This window comes from Mytilus edulis, chromosome 8 (genome assembly GCF_963676685.1).
Source record: "Mytilus edulis chromosome 8, xbMytEdul2.2, whole genome shotgun sequence".
NCBI classification, from domain to species: Eukaryota; Metazoa; Mollusca; class Bivalvia; order Mytilida; family Mytilidae; genus Mytilus; species Mytilus edulis.
The window spans coordinates 38,229,838-38,253,902 of record NC_092351.1 but is presented as its reverse complement, the minus strand read 5'-3'; the positions used below and the strand labels follow the sequence as shown (position 1 = coordinate 38,253,902).

The 24,065-nt window shown below is 31.6% G+C and overlaps 1 protein-coding gene across 2 annotated transcripts; it reads right to left on the bottom strand.

Annotated features, from left to right (window-relative positions):
* Window positions 1–1,326: 1,326 nt before the first annotated feature.
* On the bottom strand, window positions 1,327–24,033 carry LOC139486808 (lysosome membrane protein 2-like). Of its 2 annotated transcripts, none has more exons than XM_071271781.1 (14): window positions 23,857–24,033; window positions 20,498–20,658; window positions 19,112–19,256; window positions 17,715–17,930; window positions 15,920–16,011; window positions 15,074–15,123; window positions 13,481–13,550; window positions 10,770–10,948; window positions 10,037–10,155; window positions 8,875–8,948; window positions 8,257–8,311; window positions 6,118–6,276; window positions 3,642–5,783; window positions 1,327–3,323 (listed from the first exon to the last, which is right to left on the bottom strand). In XM_071271781.1, the coding sequence occupies exons 1-13, from the start codon at window positions 23,983–23,985 to the stop codon at window positions 5,718–5,720; spliced, it is 1,515 nt and encodes a 504-aa protein (XP_071127882.1). In that variant the 5' UTR covers window positions 23,986–24,033; the 3' UTR covers window positions 1,327–3,323; window positions 3,642–5,717. The 2 variants fall into 2 exon arrangements, with proteins under 2 accessions (XP_071127882.1, XP_071127881.1); XM_071271780.1 differs by having other exon boundaries at window positions 1,935–3,323; window positions 3,649–5,783.
* Window positions 24,034–24,065: the final 32 nt, after the last annotated feature.

Below are 24,065 nucleotides of genomic sequence, written 5' to 3'. Positions count from 1 at the left end.
ATTCATGGGGGCTTGAATATATCGTGATTTTACCACGGGTTGGCCCTTTATGACAAATATTTTACCCCTGAGCGATAGCGAGGGGTAAAATATCGGCATAAAGGACAACCCGTGATAAAATCTAGATATATTCAAGCCCCCATGAATTATTTCGATTCTGATAGGACACATACGGCAATTCTTTTGGATCGAAGCGCTCTAGGTGTAGGCAAATATTCACCGTTCCCATAAATAAACGCACTAATAAACTAGCGTAACAGAACGGAGCAAACTGCATTAGTGACATGCTTAAACTATTTAAAATAATGTATTTAGACAGTTTTGGATGAATTTGAATGATAATTCATTTATATGTCTTATATGATGTACAATAAAGGGCTTTTGCCACATTTTAGCATCATTTGTGTATGTTTCCTTGTGATGATTTTCGGATTCACAAGCGTGTATTTTCCCGTAAAATGCTTACATTCTAACGTCATTGTTCTATGACGTCGGGTATCTCATTCATAAAAAAGCATATGACGTGGGAGTACAATCGGAACAGCACTGGCAATATATTCATATTTTACCACGGGTGTGTACTCAAAGCGTTTAAAGGACGTCATGTTAGAATCCCCAATATTTCGTCCATTATTTAAAAACAGAAAAAAATGCATGCATTGCTTTTTGAATTTACATGTACTGTAAAGCAAATGTACCAACTTTAATAACTTGTTGAGTTATTAGCTACATCTGTCAAAATAAAAGTAGTTCATAAAAAAATATATAAACATTTGGTCGGCTGGAATGCTTAAAATTAAATAAACAGCAGTTTTTTTTGTCATGGCTGGACCTTTTAAAACTTACTATAAAGCAAGGGTTTTCCTCATCGTACAAGGCAACACAGTGCCTACAATTGTTAACATCTTCCTCTTTTTGTCTGTGGTTGAAAGTTGTCTCACTTGTAATAAGACCACATCTCCATATTTATGTAGATTAGGATTTTTTTCTCAATTCAACAAAAATAAAAGTAAAGAAATAGAAAGGTATGTTTGCAAAAAGCTATTGCATGTCTTTGATAGCTTGGTATAAATAAAGGTTATTACGTCAATGCAGAATATATATATATGTCAATTACCTATGATTTTTGTCTAGTGAGTTTTGTAATTTTAAATAAATTGCTTCGCTGAGCGCAGCTGGATCAGCTGAATACTAAGATTTACTAGTATACTAAAGTTTTTGTCTAAAAACCAAATGTCTTTCGAAGACGCGGACAACAACAACAATGATGTGATATGATTATTTTTTAATTTAATTTTTGCGGTCGTATATAAAAAAAACCTCACATTTAGCTAGGAATGAGTATTTTATTAGACATAAATAAAGACATGAATGCAAAGCACTTAATAATTCAAATACAATTTTAAACAAATATCTCATTCAAAATGTTCTAATGCAAAATATATTGAAATGATTTGATGAAATATGGGAGTCAAACTTAATATTCATCATCCAATGTGGGCTATTCCAAAATGAAATGAATAGGGGTGGAAGGCAATTTTTCCTAAAATGCCAGCTAATTTGATATTTTTAAGCCTTTTCATGTGATAGATGTTTTGAATCCCACTACCCCTAAATATTTGGGTACCTACCCAAGGCCTCAACTCCATACAATTAATTCTGGAATAGCCCTGTACAATTTCATTTTAATTTAAAATCAATCTTGCCAAGTTATATTCCATTCAACAGAAATACATCCAACATGAAAAGATATCATAAACAGCATATGACAGCACAGCATGTATGCAATAGATATCATATGAGATTTCAGATGAAGATTGTTTTAAATCTCATCATACATAAAAGTACAAAAATATAAAATAAGAAATACATATGGGAATCTCAAAGCAATGTCTTCCCATTTCTTGCACCAATCTGTATATATCATTTAACAAAAATAATAACAAAGATAAAAATGAAACTTGTAAAACAGATATACATTTCATGTAATCTACCAAAACATTTCTAAGAGTGTAACTTTTGATAGTCTTTCATTCTGTGTGAATCTGTCATACTAGTACAAATAAGTGGATGGTTATAAAATAAATAAATTGCTTTGCCGAGCGCAGCTGGATACGACCGCAGAGGTCTAACCCTGAACCGTTGGGTCAAAAAGGGACACAATATTCATGCTTGATACAAGTCTGAATTTGGATTGTAATTTCAAATATTTGACACATAAAAGGTTTCTGACACAGAATGACTATAGTCAAAGAGCTAATATTGATCATATATGATTTGAATTTATACTCAATGTGCAATACAATATGCTGTTGCGATTTAACTTGCGATTTAAAAGAAATTAAAAAAAAAAATCTTTTTATTTTCTGAAATCTGAGATGAGAAAAAATTGCCTTTTAGTATATTTTTCTTCTTTTTTTTTGGCCAATTATTCTGGAGTGGTAATATTTTAGCCCCCAATTTTTTCTTTTTTTTTAAGTTATTTTGTTATATACTTTTTTTGTTTGTTATCTAAACATCATTATAGAAACAGATTCCATCACTATTGTATTACAATATATCTCAACAGTTAAATTTTAAATATTCAAAATTAAACTGTCTATTATGCAGTGGTGGAATCTATGTCTTAATCACAATCATCACAAAGAGTACAGTAATATATAACATATAAATCTCATTCAAAAATCATCATAGATGTAAGTGCATTCATTTATTAAATCAGATTAAGTGTAAAAAGCAGTAAGCTGAAACTTTTCCTGTCATTTTTTTAACATTTTGAATAAATATTATTTTTTGTATGTTTGAAAGATGACTAGAGTAATGATGTACAATATTCATTGAAGTTTGGAAACTCATATTTGATAATAAAAAAAATGAGTTCTACATCTTGTTTATTTCACTGTTAAAAGTTTTCAAAAAGTTTAACATCTGTCTCACTGTTACCATAAATTTGAATAAAATTTTTAAAATAGAACAGTTAAATTTTAAAAATTAGGAAAAATTCAAATCATACTGTTTTCTATATCTTATTTTGCAACTACAAGTTATAGATGAAGTTCAGAGTGAGTAAGCTATTATTGTAGGACATATAAACAGTTAACAAGATCATATTTAGTACAAGCACATATTAAATGTAAATATACAACAATTAGCACATCAACATACAATAGGAATTCAATGATTGAAACAAGCATAAGTACAGAATATGGCTCATATGTATCATAAGGCCACACATTTTCTTATAACTGGTCAGATTAAAGTATATAAAGTCGAGGTTTTAAAAGCTACAAAGAGAACAAGGATGCAATTTTTGAGAAATAATACTGTGCCTAACCGATCACCTTTGGGGTATTATAATACCTACAGTGTTACCTGGATAAAAAATTGTCAACACAATTTGTCCATTTAAACTGTACAATAGGTTTTGTGAGAGATTATCAATAGGTGGTCATTTAACTACCTGAAAAAAAAATTTAGGGCAAAAAACAACCAGGTAAAATCTACAGGTAGTTAAATGACCACCTATTGATAATCTCTCACAAAACCTATTGTACAGTTTAAATGGACAAATTGTGTTGACAATTTTTTATCCAGGTAACACTGTAGGTATTATAATACCCCAAAGGTGATCGGTTAGGCACAGATAACACATTATAAATTTGATGCGTCCAAATCCCTTTTCTGGATTTACCTTCATCAGGAACACTTTTAGCAAGGATGCTATTAATTATAAATCAATGTTGCCAAAAGGAAAAAAAAACAGGAAAACAGAAAACTAACCAATAAAACGCTACACAGGGGATTAGTAAACATATTATATTAACAAGAATGTGTCCAAAGTACACAAATGCCCCACTTGGACTATCATTTTCTATGTTCAGTGAACCGTGAAATTGGGTCAAAACTCTAATTGAGCATTAAAATTAGAAAGATCATATCATAGGTAATGTGTACTAAGTTTCAAGTTGATTGGACTTTAACCTGAAGCAGGATAGAGGGACGAACAAACAGACGAATGAACAAACAGATGAACAAATGGACGAACGAAGGAACAAACTGACGCAGACCGAAAAAAATAATGCCCCTCTACTATCGTATGTAGGGCATAAAAACAAGAAGTGAACTCATTTATTGCAGAAGAGAAAGCAGCTCCATTGTAATATATCACATGTATATGTACTGTTTTCTTTTTTAACAAAGCAAATAAAGAATTGATTCAGAATAGTTAAGATATGATTTGCTTACTGTTGATATAGATGTATTAAGATTTGCTTACAATCCAGGAAAATGATTTTGAACTATGTATCTGAGTATTTCTTCTCTCACTGCAAAATGTAACATGATCCAATTATATTTTAGTACCATTAGCTTCAAATTTACTTAACAATAATGAACAGCATACCCTGTTATACAAAATAACTATAAATTGTTGGCTACAGTCATACCGTTTAATAAATTTAATTTGACTAGATATAACATACTAAGTCAATCAATTAAAAATAAGAGGAGGAGGGAACAGTAAAAAAAAAGAAAATTGAAAATAATGTTTATCCCTGTGAATATGCCATGTATGACACTTTTTTTTGTTTATTTATATATGCTGTTAATATGTTTGAACAAATGTTTTTATTCTTTAAAGTAAAGGTAAAACTCTATATGGAGATGCTCATAATTAAAGAAGGCTTATACTCAGAAGAAGACAACAATAGTTTAGTTAATTGTAAAAATCTAGTCTCTTTTAGCTGAGGTACCGTAAGCATTATAATTATAACATCATATTATCCAATAGTGTGAATTATTATTCCATGTCACATGTTTCTAATATAAAAACAATAACAGACCTGGTCTTACTACATGTAAATAAATGAATCAAAAACATAACACAAAATGTGGCTTGAGAGGTATCCAATATTTAACATGAGAGCAAACAAGAATAACATGGACAAAAACAAAGACTGTGTTAACTGTCCATCATTGATGGATAAGTCACAGAGTGTGAATAATATGATGTCATAATAAAACAATGCCTTTCCAAAACATATTTTATTGATTAATGAAAGTACATTGACTTCTGACTGTGTCCTTGGTCCATGCACTTTCATTGGGACACCTAAAACATGTATTGACCTCATCAAAAGGCTATAATGGTATAGAATCAAACACAAATATACAAAAGCATTATAAAAAGAGTCATAAATTAAACAGGCACCATTATCACAGCATTTTTGTTAACAAAATCATCATTGACTCTCATTAAACCAGAATTTAGGTTACTGGAAAGGTTTTAAATCATTATTTTTTTTTGTCAGTTGTAAAATTATAGGATATTTGAGAAGATCAGGTAAATGTTTTTTGATAAAAGTTAAAATAAAACCTGAAAAAAAACTGATTGTTGGTTTTAAAATATTTCTGTTTTTCAAAAGCAATGTTCAATCTTTTAGTTTTGGAAAATTCTAATGACTCACAGTCATTTCAATATAAATTTCTAAAGTCAAGCCTGTTTATACAGATTATGTTTTTATTTTTTAGGCTGATCTTCTTAAAGAACAAATTATTTTAAGGAGGTTTTATTCCATGATTTTATCTGCATTGCAAAAGTAGCTTAAATAAACCCCTTATGAATATTTCCTATTTTACAGTATAATGAGAATCAATCATTAGAATGTGTAAAATAATATTTGAACTTTGTAAGTTCATCAGCACTAATTTAGACTGGACTATTGCACCACTAAGTGGGCTGTGTCTCTGTTATCGTCCACCACAGTAACCAAATCATCTTCTTTCTACAATTGAAATTCAATAGTTTTTGATATGATTGACATGGGTAGCCTGTAGCAGCTGTTTCAATAAAAACATGTTTCATTGAAGTTATGATTAAGACTGTGTTTGGCTTTGCAAGAATTATGAAGGTATGTATTTTAAATAAATTTATATATGTTCATTAATAAGGCTGTTTGTTTTCTCTTTTGAATTGTTATTTACAACTTAGATAATGTTAAAACACCTACAGCAGTCACTATGGTGATAAGCTACTGAGATCTATACACATGATACATGTGTTCATGTTATTGTTTATAAAGTTAAAAAGACTAATACAATTTATTTGAGTATTCTTACCGTCTGACTAGTTTTTACTTTGACAAACCAAAACGCTGCACCAATGATGAATAATACTCCTAATACAATCAAACCATACTGAACAGCCTGGGTAATATGGACAGGTGTCTGTACGGCTGATTTAAAGTCACTGGCAGACTTAGCGTCAATTTCAGCACTCTAAAATGTAATAATAACAGCTGTAACCGGAGAGCACGAATTTCATTACAAAATTGCTTGTCTCCACCAGGATTCGAACCTGGGACCTCTGTGTTACAAGGCAGCGTGCTAACCGACTGAGCTAAAGAAGTACTTCCTTAGCTCAACCGCTTACGGCTGACTAAGTATCTACTAAGTTTTTCTAAGGGAAGCAATCCCTTAGACAAACCTATAGCCATCAAATGAAGTGGATGTAGGCAATTGTAGACAAACATCCACTTCATTTGATGGCTATAGGTTTGTCTACAATTGCCTACATCCACTTCATTTGATGGCTATAGGTTTGTCTACAATTGCCTACATCCACTTCATTTGATGGCTATAGGTTTGTCTACAATTGCCTACATCCACTTCATTTGAACTTTGTATTGTTTGGATAGTTGTCTCATTGACAAGGGATTTACAACACCAATCCGGACTATTTTTTATGAATGAGTTACTAGTTGACCCGATTGAACAAAAAGTTCTTATTGTGACATAATAGCATAATCATTGTTTCAGGACTTGTACTGGAAAGTGCACAAATTCGCAAGTTGTCTATTTCATGTGGATAAGTTATCGAACTATATATCCACCATGCATTATGGGTTTTTGTCATTTTTGATGGCTATAGGTTTGTCTACAATTGCCTACATCCACTTCATTTGATGGCTATAGGTTTGTCTACAATTGCCTACATCCACTTCATTTGATGGCTATAGGTTTGTCTACAATTGCCTACATCCACTTCATTTGATGGCTATAGGTTTGTCTACAATTGCCTACATCCACTTCATTTGATGGCTATAGGTTTGTCTACAATTGCCTACATCCACTTCATTTGATGGCTATAGGTTTGTCTACAATTGCCTACATCCACTTCATTTGATGGCTATAGGTTTGTCTACAATTGCCTACATCCACTTCATTTGATGGCTATAGGTTTGTCTACAATTGCCTACATCCACTTCATTTGATGGCTATAGGTTTGTCTACAATTGCCTACATCCACTTCATTTGATGGCTATAGGTTTGTCTACAATTGCCTACATCCACTTCATTTGATGGCTATAGGTTTGTCTACAATTGCCTACATCCACTTCATTTGAACTTTGTATTGTTTGGATAGTTGTCTCATTGACAATTATACCACATCTTCTTATTTTTATACAAGTCAAAACATTACTGACTAGAAAATGTATTCATTAAACCAAAAATCATAAACAATAGACAACAAGAATGTGTCCAAAGTACACGGATGCCCCACTCATACTATCATTTTCCAGGGTCCATGGACCGTGAAATAATTAGGTAAAAATCTAATTTGGCATTAAAATTAGAAAGATTATACTGTAGGGAACATGTGTACTAAGTTTCAAGTTTATTGGACTTCAGCTTCATCAAAAACTACCTTGACCAAAAACTTTAACCTGAAACTCCAACTTTCATTTTCTATGTTCAGTGGACTGTGAAATTGGGGTCAACAGTCTAATTTGGATTTAAAATTAGAAAGATCATATCATAAGCAACACGTGTACTAAGTTTCAAGTTGATTGGACTTCAGCTTCATCAAAAACTACCTTGACCAAAAACTTTAACCTGAAGCGGGACAAATGGACGCACAGACGAACGAACAAACGGAGCCACAGACCAGAAACCATAATGCCCCTCTACTATTGTAGGTGGGGCATAAATACATGTATCTCATATCTTTATGTCTTTTGGACATTAAGAATGATACTTGATAGATTAGTAATACTTTTGAGAAAAGGAGCCCATAATTTTCAATACCAGCTTGTTGAACTTGTATAATTGATAATAGTGAAAATAATACTGATTTACACAATCCTGTTCCAACCTCTATGCTACATGTATCTACCTTACTTATGCTGGTACTATTTTAAGATGATGTTCTAAAAAAGACTAGGCATACAAGTTTTATTTACATAAATAATTACAAACCTCATTTAGCCACAACACAGGATACACTATGTGATCTTTTATCTGTAATGTTTGGCTGAAATTAACAACATTTGCATACACATCAATCAAGTACACAAAAATATAATCAGAATCAAACATCCTTTCAGATTAAATTCATACAACCCTTTAACAATAAGAAAAACAAATAAATATTCTTTTTAATGTGACTGCCATTACAGTAGTTTAGTGGCCTTTCCTTTATCAAGTGTTTGAGTTGTAGCATTAATGTATAGATATACAGCACCAAGCAGATAGTATTTCATCATATTCAGGATAAGAAAAAAGATATTTTGATATTAACCCCTGCCCAACACAATATTTTTTAAGAAACTTACATGTAACTTTTAACAGGAGATTTTTTCTGACACACATCCCAAACACAAAGATGTATTTTGGATTCTGATCTTTCTTCTAAATCAAAAATGCAATGTACTTGACAAAGTAGCTATCAAATATGTCATGTCTTTAGTATGCCATGCTGTTATCAAATCTGTGACCCCCCGCAACCCTCTGCAAGAAGGTTGCATTTATTTTTATAGTCAGCTTTTTTCTACATACCGGTAGTATTGTTTCAGGTATTAGTGATTTTATACTTACGTAATGTGGGAAACATTTCTTAAATATGCATTAACTTGAAGTTTCTTCTGAGCATTCATTACTACTCCTGTATTCTGAAAATCATATTTAAAATCAATATGTAATTGTTTTATAAGAAATAAAAAATACAAAAGGCTCCTTTAAATGCAAATTATAAAGTTTAAATGCAAATTTTTGTTTTTGTCTCCTCTCACGAGAAATCAACCTTCTATAAGGTAAGAATCTTTGTTCTTGAAGACAGTATTTTCTTTGTAATTGAACCCTCTCCCTCTGCATGAATAACCCCAATAAAAAGTCAATATTTTTTGAAGAGAGGTCATACCAAAAGGGGAACTACTCTAAAATAACATTTTAAGCAATGACAGCATTAAAACTGTCTATTGAAAGCAGGAGGCATCAAGGCCCATTTTTGGTCCATAAAAATATTGTTTTGGGAACAATTTCAAATTTGTTTGTAATGTTTTTAAATACATAGGATAAAAAAAAATTAATTAAATAAGATATTTGTATCTAATGACGTCATACATTTTGTATTTACTTCATGATACTAGTCTTTTTCATGAAAACAAAGAAACTGCTTAATATTTTCCATCCATATTTTCTTAGTGGAAACATTGTTCACATCAAAGAATCAACCAAGTCATTTTTGAGTAGCTTTATTATACCTATATATATAGTCTAAACAAATATAAAACATTAAAGTTGATTTTTGGGTGTGCACATATATTTCTTATCCAAAATATACTTGAAATTTGGTGTAAACTAAGGAAAAACAAATTATACAGATTTCAACATGATTTATTGTTGAAGACCGTACATTGACCTATAATGGTTTACTTTTATTAATTGTTATTTGGATGGAGAGTTGTCTTATTGGCACTCACACTACTTCTTCCTATATCTATTTAAATCATTCAATTTGAAACTTGTTTTTATTTTCTCAACAATATATACCTATTATTGTTATATCAAATTTAAGAGCATGTATGATGACTTCTTAATTTGCACTAGTTGGGTAAAATAAAGACCTTAATTTCTGATTTACAGGATTAAACCAACAGTAACTTGTGTAAAAACAGTATAAACTACAGAACTTGAAAACAAAAAAACAAATGTAAAATACTTTTATTTCATTTTGTGAATTGAATGTTGAGATACTTACAGGTTCAATATCTAGTATTGTTTGGTGTTCTATCTTATTTGGATTTAATCCATACACAGCATCTTGTACCACAGGGTCAGCATATAGGAAATGGGGAAGAGACATAACAACTGGAGCACCTATAAAATACAAGTGTTATTTCTAAAAATTAATTTAATTACAATCACTAAATTACAATTGTCTTTCTGTAACAAAAAAATTATATTGAAAAGGATGGTACAATGATGTGTTTTACTTTCATGACACAGTAGCTTGATGCATTTATAATTATGTGACCATTTAGGTAGAATTATAACCATGTGACTGTGTTGATGCAGTTATAATCATGTGACCATTTGGATAAAACTTATAATCATGTGACAAATAGCAACATGCATGAAACCAGGAGACTGCAGAAACAATCTTACAAATTAAGCCTATTGTAAGTTACACTTTATGAACCAAATATAAATTGCTTGCTATTTTTAAACATTAAAAGAAAGGTACTTCTTTTATCCTTCTATGGATTCCTTCTTTTTTCATGTTTTTTTTTGGTTACCATTTTTGTAGATTTAAGAGTGTAGGTGAACCAAGAAATAAATTGTTTACCTGAGCACAAATTGCATATATAGAGATGAAAAAATATTTGGCAGAACCAAGAAATTAGAATTCCAAGAAAATACTATCTTTCCTCTTGGAATCCATGAAAAATGGTACAAAAATAAATTAGTCCAAACAATTTTAAAATCATTACCTTGTTTACAAGAACTAACATTCAGCAGACCTGATGGTAAACAGACACCATGTGGTGTACAGAAACCTTCATTAGCAGGATTGTGGTTGTGATCTAAGAATACTTTCGGTGGGACAGTAAAACGTAGTAAATCTATGTCTCGTATGGTCTGCTCAGAATCAAATGTAGCATAAATAGATCTGTAAACAGAAGAAAAAATGTTAGTATTATCAAATTGATATTACAAGCATGCATCATGACAATGAATTAGAAATAAAAAAAAAAATCCCACAAATTAAAAAATGTAATTTGACAAACTGAATCTTGAATGGTTTTTCTTAAATATAAGCTTAAACATCAAACATTTTTGGAAGACACAAATATATAAAATTAGTTGAATGATCTAATTTGAGCTGTTTATGTAAACAATAGTTGGTCTGATAAACCTATTGACATGATTTATAAAAGGAAATAGGTGTATATACAAGTGAGACAGCAACCCAATCATACAAAAAGCAAAATACATCTAGAGGTAAACTTATAGTCTTCAACAACTAAAACTAGAGGCTCTCAAGAGCCTGTGTCGCTCACCTTGGGTCTATGTACATATCAAAAAATGGACACAGATAAATTCATGACAAAATTGTGTTTTGGTGATGGTGATGTGTTTGTAGATCTTACTTTATTGAACATTTTTGTTGCTACAATTATCTCTATCTATAATGAACTTGGCCCAGTAATTACAGTGGAAAATATTTTCTATAAATTTACAAAAATTGTAAAAAATTGACAATAAAGGGCAATAACTCCTTAAGGGGTCAATTGACAATTTGGGTCATGTTGACTTATTTGTAGATCTTATTTTGCTGAACGTTATTGCTGTTTACAGTTTATCTCTATCTATAATAATATTTAAGATAATAACAAAAATCTGCAAAATTTTCTTAAAATTACTAAATCGGGGGCAGCAACCCAACAACAGGTTGTCTGATTTGTCTGAAAATTTCAGGGCAGATAGATCTTCACCTAATAGACAATTTTATGCCTTGTCAGATTTGCTCTAAATGCTTTGGTTTCAGAGATATAAGCCAAAATCTATATTTTACCCCTATGTTCTATTTTTAGTTAGGCGGCCATCTTAGTTGGTTGGCAGGGTCACGCCACACATGTTTTAAACTAGATACCCCAATGATGATTGTGGCCAAGTTTGGTTAAATTTGGCCCAGTGTTTTCAGGAGAAGATTTTTTTAAAAGACTACTGAAATTTTAGAAAAATTGTTAAAAATCGACTATAAAGGGCAATAACTCCTTAAGGAGTCAACTGACAATTTTGGTCATGTTGACTTATTTGTAGATCTTACTTTGCTGAACATTATTGCTGTTTACAGTTTATCTCTATCTATAATAATATTCAAGATAAAAACCAAAAACTGCAAAATTTCCTTAAAATTACTAATTTGGGGACAGCAACCCAACAACGGGTTTCCGATTTGTCTGAAAATTTCAGGGCAGAAAGATCTTCACCTAATAGACAATTTTATGCCATGTCAGATTTGCTCTAAATGCTTTGGTTTCAGAGTTATAAGCCAAAATCTACATTTTACCCCTATGTTCTATTTTTAGCCATGGTGGCCATCTTGGTTGGCTGGAAGGGTCACGCCACACATTTTTTAAACTAGATACCCCAATGATGATTGTGGCTAAGTTTGGTTTAATTTAACCCAGTAGTTTCAGAGGAGTAGATTTTTGTAAAAGTTAACGTCGGACGACGACGCCGGACGCCAAGTGATGAGAAAAGCTCACTTGGCCCTTTGGGTCAGGTGAGCTAAAACCATTGTAAATAAATCTAATATAATCTACTGTCTATAAACTTATTTTCATGAGCGACTTATTTTTTCAAGACTTAAATGAACAGAAAAATAACGTGAACATAAATAGTCGCCAAAAAGTTAAACTTGGATTTTTCTTATCAAAACTACATCAAGTTATTTAGAAAATCATAAAATTAAGTAGTTGCAAAGTGGTCTGCAATGGTCAAGAAAGTGTAATAAAATAAAATATCTACGAAAATAAGTTTGTTTACAGTATTTAAACACTGCCAATTACAACATCATTTAGATTTAACATAAGATTGACAAGATTTCTCACTTGGTACAGGCTTTGTAGTTTTTAGGCTTAAATATGTTTACACTTTTGTGGTTTTTAGCTAAATTGTCTCCAAATAACCCTACATCTATATCTGAATTCTGATGTTATGCATCAATCACTTTTACATCAGGAATTCTATTTTTTTCAAAAATTTTGATGCAAAAGTTTGCAGGAACTTGCATGATTTTTGGAATGGCAGAAAATTTGCAAGCATGTGTGAATATGTCTATGGTGCAAGAAGTTTTGATATGAAAATCCTTGAAACAAGAAAGTGTCCATAGTACACAGATGCCTCTCTCCCACATCATTTACTTTGTTCAGTGGACCATAAAAATAGGGTCAAAACTCCAATTTAGCATAAAATTAGAAAGATCATATTACAGGAAACATGTGTACTAAGTTTCAAGTTGATTGGACTTTTGACTTCATCAAAAACTACCTTGACCAAAAAACTTTAACCTGATAGTGCAACAGACTGACAGGGGAACAAATGGACGAACCAACACACAAACAGAATAACATAATGCCCCTAGGTGGGGCATAAAAAGTGATAAGCGCTTATAATAGTGGTCTACTGTCCTAACCTACAGATATCTGTAGAAAACAAGTATTTTCTGTCATCCTTCTGCACAAAGGGTGGAAATAATGTACCATCTGAAAAACAGAAACATTTAAGTATGAACTTTATCATATATTATATTTTGATATCAAGTCTTTCTTTCTTCCCGAACTTGTATGTTTAATATTGTAAATCCAGAATTTATTCTTAATTTGTATGGGAATCAATGTTTAGCTTATAAATCATTTCAAAATAAAAAACATTTAAAGGTCTGAAAAAATTAATTGTCAAAGAGAGGGTTGAAAAAAAGTCATGTTCATAAATAGTAAGTTTTTTAGGAGGCAAAAGATAATTATCCTCAAACTAAACTTACTAAAACCAACATAAAAGATTTATGCTTTTATAATCATTTTCAGATAAATGGGTCAACTGACATTAATCAGACTCCATTATTTCTTCAGACCAAAACAAGCTGATGTTAGCAAGTACATTCTGAGTAACAAGTTTTATTGTCAACATCAATTCAATGTCTAATGTATGGAGTCAACTGCTTTGGGGCTTCCTAACTTAACTACTATCAATTCATTACATATTTTTTGTAAGATTGTTTCTGCAGTCTCCTGGTTTCATGCATGTTTAATTTTCATAAAATTTTGTCAAAGTAAATCTAACAAAAATATAAAAATTTCAAAAATTTTGAACCAACCGTTTTGTCAGAAAAAATACACTGGTTATATAGCAGTTTAACAAACACCAATTTTGATCATTTAGAGGCTTAATATTCCTTTTACAACACAACGTAATTAAAACCTTTAGCTGACTTTACAGATTTATCTCCCTGTAGTGTTAGGTACCACCTTAACTGTTTGTATTGTTGTGTTTTGGTTTGTCTATGTTGTCTAGAGGTATAAGGGGAGGGTTGAGATCTAAAAATAAGATAATGTTAAAACCAGCCGCATTTTTGTGCCTGTCCCAAGTCAGGAGCCTCTGGCATTTGTTAAGTCTGTATGATTTTAAATTTTCTTTTCTTTTATATATTTAGGAGTTTAGTATTACGCTTATTATCACTGAACTAGTATACATTTTTATTTAGGAGTCAGCTGAAGCATGCCTTCGGGTGCCTCATTTTCTCACTGCATTGAAGACCCTTTGGTGGCCTTCAGGCTTTTATTTGCTCTTTAGTCGGGTTGTTGTCTCTTTGACTCATTCTCCATTTCCATTCTCAATTTTATTACATATATGTATGTTATTTTATACATGTTTTAAAAAAGAAATCAATTCAAAGTTATTTTAAATGTTATGGATTCTATCTTAATATAAATTTTTGCGCCTGTCCCAAGTCAGGAGCCTCTGGCCTTTGTTAGTCTTGTATTATTTTAATTTTAGTTTCTTGTGTACAATTTGGAAATTAGTATGGCGTTCATCATCACTGAACTAGTATATATTTGTTTAGGGGCTAGCTGAAGGACGCATCCGGGTGCGGGAATTTCTCGCTACATTGAAGACCTGTTGGTGACCTTCTGCTGTTGTTTTTTTCTATGGTCGGGCTGTTGTCTCTTTGGCACATTCCCTATTTCCATTCTCAATTTTATTAATCCTGAATTCTAGCATGTCTTACCTGATCCATTTATCACATTACATGTCTCTGTGGTCCAATATGGTAAGATGCTGAAATAAACAAAACAATGACTTTAACTGTCATATATAATAGACAACTATATGTACACAGATTGGCTAATGAAAACATCACTTGTTCAATTAATTTGAATGAGAAAATAGTATTTTCATAATATCTGTATCAATCAAGTAGCTTGATATGGAAAATGATCACATAGAAAGTTCAAAGAAATATTTACAAAATAGAGATCTATAGCTGACAGGACTGGTCATGCGGACAGATGAATTTTTTAATTTTCAGAACTTCAAAAATCCATTCTCCCACTTAAAATATATATAGTACAGTATGTAGACATTTGTCTTGCGTACACAATTTTGATTTTTAGTATCTTTGTCTTTGATGAGTTTATTCATACATGAGAAAGTCATAACTATTAGATTAGAATAACTGTAGCAGATGGAGGTTGTTTGCCAAGTGCCGTTATAACTGACCCGAGGACATAAGACAGGGTTATTATTGCCTAATTCATTCTTTTACCAACTAAACATATGCAATTTATCACAGGTTTCGGGCATTATTAACTGCCTATTACAAATACTTCAATATTCTTCATTAATATTGACACTGAGGTTATGAGTTCGAATCCGACATGGGGCAGGTGCACTGCACTCTACTCTTATCTTAATTGACTAGGATTGTCAGTTTTCCAACAGTAGTTCAGTGGTTCTCTAAGGGCACTCTATCTTCCTCCACCAACAAAATCTGACCACCACAATATAGCACAATAGTGTTGAAAGTGACCTTAAACATAAGCCAATCAATAATATTCAAAGATAACTATCGTACCTCATATTGTTCCAAGATTTTATAAAGGCAAAGTTGTCTGCACTCTTTACTCCAGAATAAATACTATAAAGTCCGTCATCAGAACCATTTTGCTATTAAATAAGAAATTTTATATCTTTACTCGTTTATTTCAGCTGAAGTGAATAAATACAAGTATTGGACATTAATAAGCAAACAATCTCTGTGAATTATTACTTATAAAATGGATTTTTTAACAAAAAGAAAACTTTTTTAATTACTTTAAAACAAAATTTGTACTGGTTAATTTTACTAGATACTGATCATGAATAAAGAAGCCTTTTTGTTGAATAAACAAAATGTGACTATTTTCCCTAATGATTCTGGTGATATGGTGATATTAACTATTCCTGTCAAATTTTGTCATATTCAGTTCAAAAGTTTGAGAAAAACAGGGTTTCAAATAAAACTTTGGTACTAGAAGGTCCAGGACCTTTGACTCTCCAAACTGAAAGGTCCACAACCTAAATTCCAGGTCCTATTTTTACTTAAAATATTTCATAACTCAGAAAGCATGGTAAGATACAAAATTAATGTGCTTTTGGTTTTACAAATGTAGGTTAGCTTATAATTTCATTGTCAGTTTCACGGTTGTTCATGATAAATGTAATTGTCTTGTATATTATGAATTCAAGTAATCTTTTTTTTTTTGGGGGGGGGGGGGGGCATGGTATTGGAGAGGGTGTCACTGTGGGTGGGTGTGTTGTCTCAACGACTGATAATTCATTGGTAGGCCATGATTATCTCAGGGCTAACACTTCTTCAGCTCGATTTTAAAAGTCCCCTAGAGATTGTGTTACAAGTGTGCTTACATTGTATCATATCTAGTTGCAATATTTGTGAAGAAACTTCCAGCTATTTATAATTGGCCCTTCAAAATTGTGAAAAAAAGTACCCCTTGAAATTGCAGTAATATGTTTACACTTTAAAAAACATTTACATGTACATTGTATTGTCAACATTTATTACTGATAAGGGAAATTACTGTCATACTGTATTGTATTTTGACATTAAAATTTGTCAAAAAGTATATAATTTTGAGTTTCTGTATAAAATATTTTCTGCTTTTCTTTCTTTTCCATTTATATCATTTTTGTTTTCAATTCTAGTGTTTATATTTCATAATCATCGATGTATTTTGTCACCTGCCTGGAATTTTTTTTTTATGTATTTGATGGCCAAAACCAGGAATTACCCTTATCCGCTTCCGAAATCGGATCCGGTATTGAAATTATCTTCATTTCCAGCATCCACTGTTTTTCAATGTTGTTTTTGTCAGTCAGATACAATTTTACTCGAATTTACACATTACTTGTTGGCGATTTTTGGTATAAAGATAGCGGTTGGACAAAATGAACATCGCTTTCATGAATAATAAAAATGAAAATAAGTTTTGAGATCGTTTATTTGGATATTTTGGTAATAAGGTTTGCAAATTTAATTCTTATCTTCTTTCAAGACAAAGGTCAGTCGAGTGTAAATGGTAACCAAGACGAAAGTCCAATTGCAAAGGTGGAAGGTTTTTTAATTTGAACCTCTGGAAAAATCTAGTGTAATTTAACATGACATCTACAGTGATTCAAGCAAAATTTCTTTGAAAAATGCAAACCAAAATTAAGACAGCATACAGACGGCTGAAGAACACAATGGATTGCTGTCTCATTTACATATACCCGACAACTCCTTTTATTTATATCTATTAAATTATGAGGAAAATATTGTATAAAAGCAACTGAAAATCTATCTTTATGTACAGCAAACAAACAACACAACTTACATTATAAAATAATCCAAAATGGTCGTCTAAATCTAAAGGATGTCCAATTTTTTTTGCAAAGTCAAGAACCTTCTTTAAGAGGTTGTCTTCATATCCCCAAAGAATATCTTTTATAGAAAGAGTCAAAAATAGCTCATCATCTTTTGCAAGTGTTAATACAAATTCTACCAGTTCTTGTATAAAACCAAATTCTCGTCTTATAAGCTCAACAACAGTCTGAAAAATAAGGTAAAGGATATTAAATGCTGTAAATTCAGAAACTATTGTGTGTATTTATTATTGGGATTTTGTCATTTTAGACTAAAATGTGATTTTAATATTTGAGATATTGAGAAAAATCATGTTTAAATCATTTTTTTTTAATCAAAATGTGAGTTTAAATCATTGCAATTATAACGATAACCCTGCTTCATTTTTTGCAATAATAAAAACATTGCAATAACTTCTGAATTTACAGTACTTGGATACATACACAATGAATTTAAGATATTCTATAAAGGAGGAAAAGGAGTATACATATTACCTACAGTATATATAACAAATATAGTACTATATTACAGGTATTATATTCTATGGTTTCCATCTGAAGATTAGGGACTAGAAATGCTCCAATTAGAAAATGACATTTCTTATCATGATCATTTCAATATTACCATTGTCATTTAAGTATTTTGATAAAAAAAAATAATTGAAGTTTCTCATTCCATCATTCTGATCAACAGTTTTATTTTGTCAGAAATATATATAGACCCTTTAACATGTTTAACAGTATCAAGGGCATACTATACAGTTTGGATCCCATAGTGAGTTTTTTTGCTAAAAGTGTTGAGGAAAATCACATTTTAAATTAGCTACATTGTTACCTCCACTGTACCCTATCCCATTAAGAAACCACATAGTGAATGTTATTTTTTACTGGCAGAAAAACTAAGTCCATTTATAAGTAAAATACAGATAAACAGGATTTTATTTTTACAAAAGTCACTGCTGGATAATATCTTATGATCATAAAAAAAGCTTCTGTCAAAGTTTGGTACAAATCAAGAATAGTTTAAGATAATTATTAAAATTTTTAAAACTTGAACCACAGAGTGAACATTTGTGGACACCGCTGATGCTGATGGAATGAAGAATTGCTATGTCACGCTTTTGCGACAAAAGTTGCAGAATCAACAACAACCACCTGTCACAAAAATCCCAACCATAAATGATTCCTAATTACAGGTATGAAATTTTTAAATCATATTAAAGATTTCTCAAGAAATAAATTTTGTGTTGTTGATCAGACACCATACATAATAATCTATAAATAAAATTGAGAATGGAAATGGGGAATGTGTCAAAGAGACAACAACATGACCAAAGAGCAGAAAACAGCCGAAAGCCAACATACATACTATCATGGGTAAATTAACTGTCGTAAATGTGTCAGTTTGTGGTCCAGCAGATTTCTCTCTTTCAAAATTAAATGATCTTTTTTCTCTGTAACTAATTGTTCCATCTTTATCGTTCCAGGTGAAGTTACCTTTCTGTCTGTGTTCTCTGGAAAACAAAATCTAGCAATTTATAATATATCATTAAATATTTCATGTAGATTTCTTGGTCGAATATAAATGCAATACTTGCCAATATTTTTACTGACCTTTTAAGTGTATCATTATAAAGTATACAATTTCACGGAAATGTATCAGGCTTGAAAGTAACGTCCACACTTGCCCAAACTGTTCATGGTTTGACCTCTCAGATAGTTAGGAAGTATGGAGCATTTAATTTATAGCATTATCATTTTTTGAGGTCACATAAAAAATGTTTCCCCAGTAACCCAATAAGCATGATCAGTTTTCCAAAATATTGCACAGAGATGCAAACAGTTTTTTTTTCCTGTCAGACATTGGGGCCTACAGGGTACGAAGTTTTGCCAGACCCATCACATTTCTGCCAGACCTATATTTTCACTCAAAATAATCTATGTAAAAACTTTGTAATATGTCTATAAATAACAATGAAATGTAACTGTTTCCTGTTAAGGGGTTTCCCGAATTTTCCCGCCAAAAAGCACATGGCTTTCAACAATTGTAAACAAAGCATTCAATTTTTGATCATGGATTACAGCTTTAATTAATTGAATTTGGATATAGATATTCAACTTAAGGTACAGTCAGGCAATGTTTTTACTTTTTTCTGGATTAAAACTAATTTGAAAGAAAAGTTTAAAAAATAAAATATATTGTAAATATTCAGTGACCCATAGATTTTTTGAACTCTGCTACGGAGGTTAAAGTTACGTCATTTTTCAAACCAATGGTGTGTATTCTCTGTTAAATAACTGCGTTTGATATAAATATTTCAATAAATTAACGATGTCAAACATACGATTTCAAAACTGAAATTTATACTGCAAAAGGTTTTATTTTTATTTTTTAAGGAAGGATATTTGGAAGGTGTCCGGCTATAATAGTTATCATTAAAACAGTTTGAACTCCCGATTTTTATTATGTAATCGAAGCCTTGAATGTTGTTCTATCTAATCATGCAACGTGGTTGTAAATTCACAATTTTATAAACAGGACCGACGGGGAATTAAGTTTTGGCTGACCCAAGCAGACTAAAATATTGACGGCCATCAGGTCCTGCACAGCAACGAGTTTTGCCGGACCTGCATAAATTCTGCCCCTTAGGTCTGACAAGTCCGACGATTAGTTGCATCTCTGATTGCATGCCCAACAATAAACAAGGACAACTAAAATTAACCAATAAAAGAGCTTCTACAGTAATTCTGTTACCTGAATGTATATGGGCCTTTCTGTCTTAGCGCTGGTTTTGCACCATTCTGTACTACCTCTAAAGGGTTCAGTAGGTCAAACACCCATATTTGGAAATAAATAGGAACAGGAGGAGCTGACCATGCTTTGAAGCTTGCTGAACCTTCTTTTAATGGAATTTGCTACAAAAAGAAATTATATATCACTAAATATCATACTTAAGTAATATTGATTTTTCTTTACTTAAGTTACCATGGTTACAGTTCATGCATGTTTAGATTTACATTAATTAAGTTATGGTACATCATTCAAGTATTTTTATACACAAATTAGTTTGGTCTATCTTTTGATTATTTTTATGATTAACATGATTAAGCCAGTAAATAACAATGTATATATATGAACATTACAATTAGGTTTTGGTACTAGCACACTAACTAGCTATAGTATCACATTTTTTGTTTAAAAAAACCCATCTGATAATTGAAAAGTAGACTAGCTTATATAGGAAGATTTCTGTTTATCTATGATTTAGTTTTTTAAATTACAGTATCATCATGATCATCATCATGAGTATGTACATAGTTTGGTGTATCTATTGACCATTATCATGATTAAAGCAAACATAATTTTCTGCTGAAGTTGAAATTTATAAAGAGTTATTTTCATTTTTTTCTCTCACTTTTCTCATGTTCCTAACTATGCTAACAATAAACATTAAACTGATACTAATTATTAATCTATTCAAAGTACATGTATATATATTAGTCCAAGCTTAAAACTGATGCATCTTTATCACATCTTATTGTTTGAAATATATTCACAAATTAACATCTGAGTGGCAGCAGCCAGGTTAGTTTCTTTGAGCTTGTTTTCAGTAACTCTAACCTGTTCCTGTTGTGATGGTTGAGGGTCGGTATAAAATTGCTTATTGTTTTCTGTTAAATTATTATCTATTATATAAATGTACTTATTTTGATTATATATATAGTCTTTTATTATTTTGCAATCTGTTAGTTCATTGCAATTGAAAAGTGAGTTTATGAGCTTTTAAAAAGAATATAACTAAACCTTGCCACATTTTAATAGTTTTCACAGAGACCCATCGATTTCTGTATTTTGACTTTCATTTTCAAAGATTATCAGGTGACCATGAGAAAACAGTGCAAATGACCATATTGTAACACCTCGTTCATTTACGATGCAAGTTATCTAAATGTCCGAGAGCTTCAGATTGTTATCGTGGTCGGAACTAAATGCTTAATAACGATCTCCTGTAAAGGAGGTGAAAAATCGTGGTTGGCTTCTAAATGTTAAACATCGATCTCCTATACAGGAGGTGAAAAAATATAAATATTTGCATATTTGAGTCTCGAGGCCACGAACTCTCTCGTAACTTGACGTCCATTTGAAAGTGAAAGTCAAAATGCAGAAATCAATGGGTCTCTGTGAAAACTGTTAAAATATGGAAAAATAAAGGTGGGCAGGTAGGTGAAACTTACATAAATGAAGAGATAAATGAAAAATGAACAGATTGATGCCCGATTTATATAATTTCAAGGCAATCAATCGGCACCAGAAGCGACGAAGCAGCGCATCTATTTTGGGTGGGCAAATATCCACTTTTTGATATGGGACAAGCTCTGACATGCCACGGCCCCAGCTTGTCTGGCAAAACAGCTGTTGGACGTCAGAGTAATCTCGGACTAGTACATGACTACATAATTTGTTGGGCCAACATTGGTGATTGGTTGGCACAGTTGGTAAATAGTTGGCGTTGGCAGCACAACAAGAAACCGACGTTGGCCCAACAAAACTCGGCCAACAGTTATTTCGACACTATTGGCCCCTTGTTGGCCCAACAAAACTCAGCCAACAGTTATTTTGACACTATTGGCCCCTTGTTGGCCCAACGACTTTCCACCAACTGTCATTTTGGTGTTATTGGCCCAATGTTGGTCCAACATCTTCTTACCAACTGTTATTTTTAAAGTAGCTTGCCCAACGATATTTGACTTACGTTATCCATTGGTTCAGTGTAAGATCTTCTGACTGAAACTACTTAACCAATTTTATTCGAACTTTATTTGAATGATTCTATGTTATCGTAGAGAATATAGATTGTGTTTGAAGGGCATTGAGGACTTAGTATAAAATCAAATAATAAAGTCTTCCCAAATAGGAACCGTCTGTGCCAAGAGCTAGAAAATTCTTAGTATTTTGAATAATTCAAAAGTTTTTAAAACAGTATACAGTATTTATAAAAAAACAACAACATATCATTGATATTTCATGACAATATTGAAATATGAGCCAACATTGTGCCAACAGTATGCCAACGTATTAAGTTCTTATCTCCCCGTATTATACCACAGATTTTTTAATTTTTTTTTAGATATTATTTCAAAGTGCAAACCAAAAAATGTTCTCTTCATTCTCTTTATCTAATATTTTCAAATCTGTGTAGTCATTTAAATGTATGTATCTTAATGATTGAATAATTTTATGCACAAACAAAAAATACTTAAAACCAGCCCAAAAAAACAAATAAAATTTGAATATAGTTTCTGCAAGTTGTTAATCGAAACAACTGAACTCAGCTGCTCATTTGACACGAGTGTAATATCACACTCTCAACATGACAGCTGAGATTGACCTTGCAATATAATACACATTATATACTAGAAATAATTTTTATTTAATACATATCATCAAATGCATGTAAAACATGTTTGACAGACTGAAGCCATCGTTGGCATACTGCTGTTCGACCAACATTAGTCCAACATAATTTCAAAACTAGACAACGTTGGTAGACTGTTGGCAAATAGTTGACATTGTTGGCAGATTGTTGGCAAATAGTTAACCTCGTTGGCATACTGATGTTGGGCCAACAAAGACCCAACATGTTGGGCCAACTGAGGGCCGATGAGCAAAATGACGTTGGCCCAACATAGTTTTCCAACATTGGCCCAACAATGTTGCCAACAGAATGCCAATATTGGCCCAACACATGTTTGCTATCTGGGATGCATGTCATGTACATCCCATGTTTGAAACCTTGACAATATTGTTGTCTGGTTTTTAGTTTAGTTTCAGAATTTTTTCCACATTGGATTTTTACTTTGAATAAAAGGTTCTAGTATAGACAATAGTGGCAAAATTTAGATATTTAAATTACTGATTACAGACATGACAGATGTGAATATATTTTTTTGTGCTGCTTATTCAGTTTATATCTAATTTATAAATTTGACTATTGTTAAATAATGGAATGTGTTCCACTATAGACTAAGAAAGACTTTCGGCTAATTTGACGGTTGGGTTGCTGTCTCATTCTATAATTTCCTCATCACCCACTTTTGATCACTTTTTTATACCTCTTTGATTTCTTTTTTAATATAATTGTGAAAAACGGGAATTAGCACTCCTCCTAATATAATAAAGACTGCTCCAAATACTGCAAAAATTATGCTACACTTGATAGACTTTGAGCTGCACATCTTCATGATCTTGTAAACAATAACATGTGATTGCACGTCTACTGGTTCTCTATTCTATGGTATTGGTATTATTATACATTTAGATA